Source organism: Danio aesculapii, chromosome 12 (genome assembly GCF_903798145.1).
Source record: "Danio aesculapii chromosome 12, fDanAes4.1, whole genome shotgun sequence".
NCBI classification, from domain to species: domain Eukaryota; kingdom Metazoa; phylum Chordata; class Actinopteri; order Cypriniformes; family Danionidae; genus Danio; species Danio aesculapii.
The window spans coordinates 49,814,136-49,826,373 of NC_079446.1; the positions used below are offsets into that span (position 1 = coordinate 49,814,136).

The 12,238-nt window shown below is 36.4% G+C and overlaps 1 protein-coding gene across 2 annotated transcripts in view; it reads right to left on the reverse strand.

Moving 5' to 3' along the window:
• The window catches only part of LOC130238547 (A disintegrin and metalloproteinase with thrombospondin motifs 14), a 103,267-nt gene extending 91,917 nt beyond the window's left edge, over positions 1–11,350 (reverse strand). For both annotated transcript variants that reach the window (XM_056469606.1, XM_056469605.1), the window contains exons 1-2: positions 11,125–11,350; positions 8,375–8,727 (exon numbers count right to left, since the gene is read on the reverse strand). In XM_056469606.1, the coding sequence (XP_056325581.1) occupies positions 8,375–8,727; positions 11,125–11,206 (435 nt within the window). In that variant the 5' untranslated portion in view covers positions 11,207–11,350. The remainder of the gene's footprint in view (positions 1–8,374; positions 8,728–11,124) is intronic.
• Between the last annotated feature and the right edge of the window lie 888 nt (positions 11,351–12,238).

The window sequence follows — 12,238 nt, forward strand, 5'->3', positions numbered from 1 at the left end:
ACAAAGAGAAAATAAATCAGTTATTAGAGATGAGTTATTAACACTATTATGATTAGAAATGTGTTGAAGATGTGTTGAAATTGGGAAAATAATATAGAGAGGGCTAATAATTCTGACGTCAACTATGTGATGATTTGGACTGCATGATTAACTCTGGTAATTGGGACATTGGTTTGTTGGACTGTTGTCAGAATCAGATGTAATAACCCATGCTTAAATTGATTGGGATGTCAGAATTGCGAGATCTAAAATCAGACCAGACGGATGTATTTTAAAATGATTTAGTCTGGCATGTAAGATTTGCTTTGCTATAATTGTGAGCACTGTGAGATCAGATGGCCTGTTTATATACATTTTAATTATGCTGTGAATCAGTTTCCATATGCGTGCTCGTGCTTTTTTTTTCTTTTAATTACTGTAAATTAGCTTGTATAAGCATGCTCAGGCGTCACGGTGGCGCAGTGGGTATCATGACCGCCTCACAGCAAGGAGGAAGCTGGTTTGAATCCCAGCTGGGTCAGTTGGTGTTTCTGTGTGGAGTTTGCATGTTCTCCCGATGTTGCCGTGGGTTTCCTCTGGGTGCTCCGGTTTCCCCCACAGTCCAAACACAAGGTGGTATAGGGGAATTGGATAAGTTAAATTGGCTGTAGTGTATGAGTGTGTGTGAGAATGAGTGTGTATGGGTGTTTCCCAGAAAAAATATCAGAGGAAATACTGTGAAAAATTCTTGAATCTGTTAAACATCATTTGGGAAATATTTAATAAAAGAAGAAATAATAATTCTGACTTCAACTGTACACAAGCCTTCCATAGTGGAAAAAGCTCCTCCATACGTCTGCACACGCACACACACACACACACACACACACACACACACACACACACACACACACACACACACACACACACACCACATTACTGTGAGCTCGGCAGGAATCCACAGCTGCATTCTTTCAGTCTGTGTTTTGATTCAGAAACTGAGGAATGACCACTACCAAGGGTGCACTTACTCAGGTTTAAAGGGTCAACAGAGTCAATGGTTTGAGTCTGTGACCTCAACTAATCCTCAAGACAGAGACTTTCCATACAAGAGCAAAAAACAAGGCACAAAACTTACAGTTGCTTTTCAGATTAAGTGGAAAAAACGCATGAATCCTGTCAAACACTCACTAGTGTGCATGTGTAGGGTGCAGTGCTGGACACAGTATAACTCGTCATAATCTAATAACGCTAAAAATGAGTCATGATAATTAGAGTGAAAACCATTCAAATCAGTGAATCATTTACTGGTGATTCACTGTGAACAGATCATTTGAATCAGTGATTCATTTACAGGAGACCAACTCGAAATGGAATTTCGAATCAGTGAATAATATACTGGATACTCACACTAAACAAATCATTTGAATCAGTGAATCGTTTACAGGAGACAGACTCTAAACAGATATTTAAATTAAAGAATCATTTACAGGAGACTCAGTGTAAACAGATCAGTTGAATCAGCGAATCATTTACAGAACACTCCCTCTAAACAGATCATTTGAATCAGTGAATCATTTACAGGACACTCACTCCAAATGAGTCATTTGAATCATTAAGTGGCTTAGTAGAGAACAAATGCCAGTCAAAAATCACAAACAAACAGCTCAACGCAATTTGTGAACCGATTAAACCAGATTAACTAATAAAATTCAGCTTTTTTCACGAAATAAATCCCCAAAACCACATTTTATTCAGCTTTGCACAGCAAATGTAGAGTAAAAAGCGCAATATATTGGTTTAGAATGTAGTGAAATAACCTCCTCAACTAAATAGACCCTGATAATATGTACTCAAGTGCAATAGTGAAGTACTGAAGTAGTGAAGTACAATACTAAGTCCCATCCACTGCTGAAAATGAGGACAGAACTTTATTTCTATAACAATATATATAGGTTTAGTCTTGCTTCTAATCCAAATATATCCGGTATAGGGTGACCCTCGGATAAGGACTTGACAGGACAGACAGACGGACATTATTAGTTTGACAAAGCAGGAAAGTAAAGTATGGTCAGTGCTGGTGGGCATGTGCATCTTACGTAACCGCTGGAAAGATTGGAAAAGGCAGTGATTTGACAGCTGAACATGTCCGGAGGGCAGCAGATAATCAGTAAACTCAGATTTACAGCACAGTTTGAGAGCGCCGCTATAATGAGGGCCCAAACCATCGCACACTTTACCAGCATTTGACCAGACAAAACACTGTCCATTTTTGAGATCTTATTGAGAGTAGCTATGGGATGATTGGGAGGATTTACAGTGGTTTGGAAAAGTCAGAGCTTTAAAACTGCAGATAAAGTCTGTTACACCGTTCCTATGCTATATGTACGTATTTTTAATGATATTTTAGTTTTTCGACAACAGTATCACCAGCAGAAAAAGACCATCAACATTAAAAACTACTAGTCATGATACAGCAAACATCTGATAAACAAATCACTTAAACACACACATATACTCCATATGCCTACTTTTTTCTACGAGCTGTTTGGGTATTACGACTTCTAAGAATCAATAATTGCATATACCCTCGGTATACTCACTTGTTTCGCTGATTAGACTTCCCTAATGCAGTGTTTCCCAACCCTGTTCCTGGAGGCACACCAACAGTACATATTTTGGATGTCTCCATTATCTGACCCATTCATTTCAGGTTTTGGAGTCTCTGATGTTATAAGATGATTCAGGTGTGTTTGATTAGGGAGAGGTTGAAAATGTGGACTGTTGGTGTGCCTTCAGGAACAGGGTTGGGAAACACTGCTCTAATGTATGTGTATTCGCACCCCCTTTAACTGTATACCAAATGTTTTTTTGTAACTTGCATCTAAATTTGTTGTTTGCTGTTTGCTCGGCGAGTCCTTCATCACCACAGCTGGTTCCTCCAGCGAAAATGTAACTCTTAACAAACATTTTGCTATGTTTATTTCACAATTAACTATGAAATAAAACACATTACAGTGACATTAACTATAGTTAGAATTATTCGCCCCCCTTTGAATTTTGTTTTTCCTTTTTTTTTTCCAAATGGTGTTTAACAGAGCAAGGAAATGTTCACAGTATGTCTGATAATATTTTTTCTCCTGGAGAAAGTCTTATTTGTTTTATTTCAGCTAGAATAAACACAGTTTTAAATTTTTTAAACACCATTTTAAGGTCAATATTATTAGCCCCTGTGAGCTAATTTTTTCTGATAGTCTCCAGAACAAACCATCGTTATACAATAACTTGCCTAATTACCCTAACCTGCCTAGTTAACCTAATTAACCTAGTTAAACCTTTAAATGTCACTTTAAGCTGAATACTAGTGTCTTGAAGAATATCTAGTCTAATATTATTTACTGTCATCATGACAAAGAGAAAATAAATCAGTTATTAGAGATGAGTTATTAAAACTATTATGATTAGAAATGGGTTGAAAAACATCCTGTCTCTGTTAAACAGAAATTGAGGGGGAAAAAAACAGGTGGGTGATTAATTCAGAGGGTTTTTAATTCTGACTTCAACTGTATATCAAACATTCATGCACAGGATTGAACACAGTGACAGAAGCACTCAGTGAATGTACTCATTTTAACTGCATATCAGAGTGACATCACAGTGAAACATCGTGTTGTATCCTATTAAAATGATTTCCCATTATGACTTATATTATAATAGTGAAATATGAAAATTAGCCTGTACCTTTTTTTATGTTTATATTTAGAGCATTGTAAATTAAAACAGTAGCAGTTTTATTTATTTAACACATGGAATAAAATGTACTTCAGGATAGGCTAATATTTGAGTTTTTGAAGAAGTGCGCTTTGCTTTTATTTTCCTAATTTAAGACAATATATATTTTAAATTTACAGTTAGTTTACAACATAATACTAGATATAGCCGTCTTGAAACATGACTTTTTTAGAGTATTAAATAAATATATATTATTTTATTATTATTTTGAAATAGGCTTATTTTACAAGTCCCCAGTTCAACAGTTGGGTTTTACCATAGCTTAATATATTCAGCCAACCTGAAAGATGGAGCCCTATTAGCTAAGCATTGAATAGGATTAGACTATTAGCATCTCGCTTAAAATGTGTTGCAATATTTTTCCTTTTTAAATGGATAATTCACCCAAAAAATGGAAATTATCATCATTTACTCAACCTTTACTTGTTTCAAACCGGTTTGTCTTTTTTTATCTGTTGAACACAAAAGAAGATATTTTGAAGAAAGCTGGAAACCTGTTACCATTGACTTCCATAGTATTTGTTTTTAATTGTGTTGAAGTCAAGTACAGGTATCTTATGTTAAATAATATACAGTATATTGCTAATGAATCAAAGAAACATTGAAACATTTCATCGATTCTTTGCCTACTTCTAAAATTTGGGTTGGGTGGGTAATTGTACACTATCAAAATTCAATAAGGTGATCAAAATTTAATATCTAGCCAGCGTCTAAGGACAATGTTATTTTAATGTCCAATAACAACATCAAATGACGTTGATATTTGGTTGATTTTAGGTTGTGTTAGAAAGTGGCCAGAATCCAACGTCGAGCCAAAATCTTAAACCAACATCATTCATTCATTCATTTTCCGCTTAATCCCTTTATTAAGCACGGGTCGCCACAGCGGAATGAATTGCCAACTTATCCAGCAAATGTTTTAGACAGCGGATGCCCTTCCAGCTGCAACACAAATCCGGGAAGCACCCATACACTCCCACATTCAAATTCATAGACTATAGCGCATGTGTTTAGACTGTGGGGGAAACCGGAGCACCCGGAGGAAACCCACACCAACAAGGGGAGAACATGCAAACTCCACACAGAAACGCCAATTGATTCAAACCAGCGACCTTCTTGCTGTGAGACGATTACCCACTGCGCTACCATGAAGCCCAAACCAAGGTCATACTGACATCAAATACTGACATTCATTCGTCAGGTATGGCAACCAAAATCCAACATCTGATAGACGTCATAGTGGTAACGTCCACACAACGTCAAGTCTTAGATATTTGGTTGATTTTAGGTTGGACGTTGATGTCGGTGTGATGTTGGGTTCTCACGTCAACCTGATTTTCATTTCCGAACAAAATGCAACATTCCCACAATGTTGGGGTACAACATCAATCTGACGTCATGTTGACGTCCTGTGCCTGCTGGGCAGTGGATTTACTGTACATCCACAGAAAAGAAAGATGCATCTTCAAGTTCTACAGAAATCTGAAGACAGCAGAAGTCAGTCATTTATTTTCATTATTGAGCCTGACATGTTTACAGCTCCAAAATATTAGAAATGTTTCTTAAAATAAAGCTAAGTAGATTTATACAATATATTGCCTAGATTTATAAAACATAAATGACATTTTATTAGCCCAACAACTGAGTTTGTCCACATTTAACCCAACATTTGGCTAAATTTCTGCCAATTAAATTTATATGACACTTTTTAACCCAACAGTTAGGTTTGTCCACATTTAACCCAACATCTGTTACCAAGGTTACAAAGTTGTTTTATAAATCTAATCTAATGTGAAAAGTAATATCTCATCTCTTTTTTACACCCACCCTCTCACACACACACACACACACACACACACTCTCGCACGCACGCACGCACGCACGCACGCACGCACGCACGCACACCACACACACACACACACACACACGCACACACACGCACACACACGCACACACACGCACACACACACACACACACACACACACAACTGTAAATGTGAGAGATTGAGTTGAACACATTGACCTTTTACTGTACAAACTGTAATATACATCCCCTCTCCCCGACCCTGCACATTTCAGGAAACTATGTGCTGCTTTACTTTCTGATTAAACTCATTCTGTATGATTATAAGCCTCTTGAGGAATGAGCACATCAGCAGTGTGACTTAATGTGACTACTTTCTATATCATAAAGTTTCTTTTAGAGCATCAATGTTGTAATGTACTTAACATATAATCAGTTAAAGAGACTTCAGCATTCATTTATTTGTTCAAGCATTAGACTAGGTGAAAAGCCCTTTAAATGCACATGCCAATGGGAGCAGCAGGCGAGTGGTGAAACTCCATTGAAAATACTGGAGTAAAATAAATGCTCATATTTTAAAGACATGGTGCAGATTTAATAAGATATAATGCAGTGCTTCTTGTGAATTCAGAGACCCACTTTATATCGTATATCAATCAGGCAGCGAGTATCAGTGATTATTAAAGAAAATAGATCTTAAACGTGTCAATTTTATAATGGTATACAGTTCACCGAAAGCACTTCAACTGGGTTACTGAACATTAAGGGCTCTTTTTTAACGATCTAGGCACAAAGTCTAAAGTGCATGGCGCAAAAGCATTAAAAGCATATCTGAATCCACTTTTGCTATTTTATACATGGATAAATACGCTTGTAAACAGGCTTGTGCTTATTCTCTTAATGAGTTCTGGGTGTGTTATGAGCATAACCTGCATTAAACCAATCAGAGTCTCGTCTCTCATTCCCTTTAAGAGTCAGTTGCGTCATGCCATGGTGCATTTGCTATTAACATGGTGGGCTTTGTAAGTGTAAAAACTGAACGCTTCACTAGTGAGAAAACAGTTAAACAGAGCATCTGCAGCGCGAGGATAAAGAACGAGCCTCCTCCATTCAGCCTCTTTACTTTCTCTTTACTTCACTTTTCCTCTTTACTTTACTCCTTTACTTTGGTGGAGTGAGGAAACGGTGGAAACTCACTCCACTGAACACATCCATTAGCCCACATATTTAATTTCCCTTGGTAAGCGCAAAGATTTGATCAAAACTATCTCTAAATTCAGCTCTAATCTCCAGCAAAGGAATAAATAAACAATAATAATGAAGTGTGGTCAAAAAACTGAGTTATATTCAAACACCTCACCTGTCAACAACATTGGGATGTGAAAATAAAGGATATGCCAACCATAATAAGGGATTCCCCTGACCCCGAAATCTTTAGATATTATTATTATTATTATTATTATTATGTGTATATGTTGTTCAAACACGCACCCAAAACCCAGAATTCACTTAGTTTCAAATCACGTGTACATAATCCGTTTAGGAAACAGTGTCTATTGATCACTGTGGAGCGCGTCAGCTGACAGTCACGCACCGCTATATGACTGTTTTGAGGATTGCATATGAAGGGGAGACGGCACCTGTAATGAAAAGGAATGGGAATCCTGCCATTTTTATATTTATTTCAAAGTGTTTTCATGCCTAAGCAAAGCGAAAGCACAGAACAATTTCACATTTAAGAGCAAGGGGCGGCCCCTGGTGGTTCGGCGGTATGGGTTGCGTATAGGGAGGCTCGGCTCTTTAATGTTTATTTGCCACCCTTCAGAGAAAGACTAAAAATACAGGAGAAATACGGGAAAATACTTTTACGGGGAGATAGCAGGATAGAACTGTAAAATACAGGAGAATCCCGGGAAAAACGGGACGGTTAAAAGGTATGAAACACACGTCCTGTTCTTATGTCTCATATGGTGATGCACACATCTCCAAAACCCCACAGGTGGACAAATCTACACTTGTGTTTATTAAAACAAATATAAATCTGAATATAATCAATAATACTGCTAATAATAATAACATTACACTAATGCAGATTGTCATGATTAAACTGAAAAAGCCCCCCGAGGTGAAGAAGGCATGGAGGCAGTGGTGTTTACATTGATGTAGAAAAATCATCATTTCTGTCTCATATTAATCCATTAATTGTTTTCATCTGTAAAGATATTTGTGTGTTGCTGTTCATCATGTGTGTATTCAGCAGTGTGTAAGCATTTGGACCTGCATAAGCGCATAACTAATGCTCTCTGCTGGAATTTAGAGCAGCTTTTAGTTGGTCAATAGTGCGTCTATTATTAGTCTATTTCAGTACCTCAAAATAGCAACGCGCCAACAATGCGCCTTAACACACCTCCTTTTCAGAACAGCACACACATGTGTCCACAAAGTGTTGCAAATGGATTTGCTATTTAAACAACGTGGCAAAAACATGAAAATTACAGTTGCGCTGGTCTGAAAATAGCAATAAATCACGCCAAACATGTCTTGCGGCTTATTGCGCCGGGTGTATGATAGGGCCCTAGAAGTCCTTCAGCATATACCCTATTCACTGTAAATCTGGTAATACTCATTACATTATACACAAGCTTCCTAATATGTCACACACACACACACACACACACACACACACACACACACACTCGTCTCTGTCACTCACCAGTCCATCACAGTTGCTGATGGCCACCATTGTGCTCTGCATGTATGTGATGTCTCCAGTAAAAACACACCTACACACACACTCACCAGTCCATCACAGTTGCTGATAGCCACGGCTGCGCTCCGCATGTGTGTGACGTCTCCAGTGAACACACAGTCTCCCAGTATGCGCTCTCTGCTCTGTTCCTGGAAGTCCTCCTGCAGCTGGATCGTGGCTCCGGGCCCCACCAGCCCCCTGTTGGCCCTCAGCCGCAAGTGCAGCTCCTTCCCAAACACCGTCACGTTGAAGAAGATCTGCTGTGGAGGCGTGATGGAGGCGTCCCGTCGAACCCGCGTCCTGCTGCTGCTCGCTGACAGCACGTGAGAAACAAAGCGTCCACGAGCGTCCGTGCTGGACGGCACCATCAGACCAAACTCACTCAACTTACCCGAGAGACTCCCTGAACAACAGAAATACAGAAAAACAACAACAATTGATTATTAACAGAGGAAACACCCCAGCTTTACATCTCACTCTCACTTTAATTCACTTTATTGGCATGATGGGTACACAGTGAGGGAAACATTTCTAATCATAACAGTGTTAATAACTCATCTCTAATAACTGATTTATTTTCTCTTCACCATGATGACAGTAAATAATATTAGACTAGATATTCTTCACTAGTATTCAGCTTAAAGTGACATTTAAAGGCTTAACTAGGGTAATTAGGGTAAAGTTAGGGTAATTAGGCAAGTCATTGTATAACAGTGGTTTGTTCTGGAGACAATCCAAAACTAATATTGCTGAAGGGGCTCATAATATTGACCTTAAAATGGCTTTAAAACAATTAAAAACTGCTTTTATTCTAGCTGAAATAAAACAAATAAGACTTTCTTCAGAAGAAAAAATATTAGAGGAAATACTGTGAAAATTTCCTGAATCTGTTCAACATCATTTGGGAAATAATTGAATTGAATAGAATAGGGCTGCACGATATTGGAAAAATCTGGCATTGAGATATTTTTTGCCGCAATATACACTGCGATATGAATAAAATAATATATACTGAATAGAATAATATATATTGCGATATGAAATCAAACTGATTTGATTAGCTTCGTTTGAAAACATTTCATTCATTTAGATCGACTGGAATGGCCAAGTCTTTTTTATGCAGGGTAAATTACAAGCAAAAATAAAGAAATAAACACAGAAGAAAAAAATATTATCAGACATACTGCAAAAATGTCCCTGCTCTGTTAAAAACCATTTGGCAAATATTTAAAAAAGAAAAGAAAAAACAAAAAAATCAAAAGGGGGCTAATAATTCTGACTTCAACTGTATATATATATATATATGTAAATATGTATAAATGTGTGTGTGTATATATATATATATATATATATATATATATATATATATATATATATATATATATATATATAAATAAAAGATGGCTTTTAGAGGTTTTGCATCTAAACTCTTCATACTGTATATATATATATATATATATATATATATATATATATATATATATATATATATATATATATATATATATATATATAAAATCTAGATACATATATCTACACTACACACTAATATATATATATATATATATATATATATATATATATATATATATATATATATATATATATATATATATATATATATATATATATATATGAAGAGTTTAGATGCAAAACCTCTAAAAGCCATCTAATATTTTTTTCTAAAATAAGCATTTTTCTCCAACTTCTGTGTGTAGGCTTATTTACAATGCATTTAAAGGGAAATAACTGAATATAAACATAGGAGGTTGACAAAAAATTGTCATTTTAGAAGGACATTTCAGATGGCATTTAGAGGTCTTTGCATGGGAACTCTTCATATTAGCCCCCCTTAATTATTAGCCCCGCTGTAAATTTTTTCCCCAATTTCTGTTTAACGGAGAGCAGATTTCTTCAACACATTTCTAATCATAATAGTTTAATAACTCATCTCTAATAACTGATTTACTTTCTCTTTGTCATGATGACAAAAATAATATTAGAAATATTAGTAAATAATATTAGACTAGATATTCTCCAAGACACTTCTATACAGCTTAAAGTGACATTTAAAGGCTTAACTAGGGTAATTAGAGTAAAGTTAGGGTAATTAGGCAAGGCATTGTATAACTGGTTTGTTCTGTAGACTGTCAAAAAAATATATAGCTTAAAGGGGCTAATAATATTGACCTTAAAATGGTGTTCAAAAATTAAGAACTGTTTTATTCTAGCAGAAATAAAACAAATAAGACTTTCTCCAGAAGAACAAATATTATCAGACATACTGTGAACATTTCCTGAATTTGTTCAACATCATTTGGGAAATAATTAAAAAAGAAAAAAAAAAATCAAAGTGGGATAAAAATTCTGACTTCAACTGTATATATAAACACACACACACAAACACACGCACATACACAGACACACACACACATATATATATATATATATATATATATATATATATATATATATATATATATATATATATATATATATATATATACATATATAAGTATATAAGTTATAAATGTCATATAAAAGTTGGGTCCAAACTATGGGAGTAACTTTAAATGACACTTCCTGGCCCATTGTGTCCATTTTTTACCCAACATTGGCTAACAATCCAGCACTTTTTACAATGCACACGCACGCACACAGTTCTAGGCCACAACTAAAAGCCCTATGAATGAATATGCATGCACAGATCTGGACAAGAGTTTGAGTTGTGTCTCCAGCTCGCTGTGGATCAGTAATGGTTAAAGTTCCTCCAGGTGTGAAAATAAAGCGCTGCTCTTACCGCGAGCTCCAGCAGCGGCTCTGACCTCCACAAACAACAGGTTTAGCGCACAGCACAGCAACAGATGACAAATATAATCCATCGCGAGAGCCTTTTCTTCTGCTGTGGAGACTGAGACTGTCCTGCTGCATCAGGAATTGTGTGTGTGTGTGAGTGACTGACTGACTGTGTGTGTGGGTGTGTGTTTGAGTGTGTTTGCGGGATTCTGAGCTGCAGACTGCCGGAGAAATGCAGAGTTTGAGCTGGACTGAGCTGGGACGGCCCCATCACTGAGGCTCATGACGACACACACACACACACACACACACACACACACACACACACTGAAGAAGAAAAACAGCAGCAGTGTGGAGAAAAAAAACTTTCTGTGAGCGCAAATGTGCTTCTGATCAGAGGTGAAATGGTTAAACGCTTCGGAAAACTTCGGTGAAAACTTTTGAGCAAGGCATTTAAAGGGATAGTTCACCCAAAAAAACAAAATGTTCCGTCCTCACTTTCAATGTTCGACACTAATTAGTGTTTTTACTTCACTGCTCTGCAAATGTATATTTTTATTAGGAATTAGGAAACTTTTATTTTTACTTCTTGTAAGTGAAGAACAATTCAAATGTTCCGCTCAGAGGTCTTCAGTAAACGATTCACTGATTCAGATGATCTGTTCATTATGAGTCTCCAGTAAATGATTCACTGATTGAGATGATCTGTTCATAATAAGTATCCAGTAAATGATTCACTGATTCAGATGATTCTCTCAGAGGTCTTCAGTAAACGATTCACTGATTCAGATGATCTGTTCATAATGAGTCTCCAGTAAATGATTCACTGATTCAGATGATCTGTTCATAATAAGTATCCAGTAAATGATTCACTGATTCAGATGATTCTCTCAGAGGTCTTCAGTAAATGATTCATTGATTCACTGGTCTGAATGGGATTCAGCGTGTGAATGGGACTGACCAATCACTGAGGCTCATGATCACACACACACACACCCATAAGATGTAAAGAAAAACACAGCAGCAGCATGCAAAAATGTGCTTCTGTATATTATAATATATATATATATATATATATATATATATATATATATATATATATATATATATATATATAT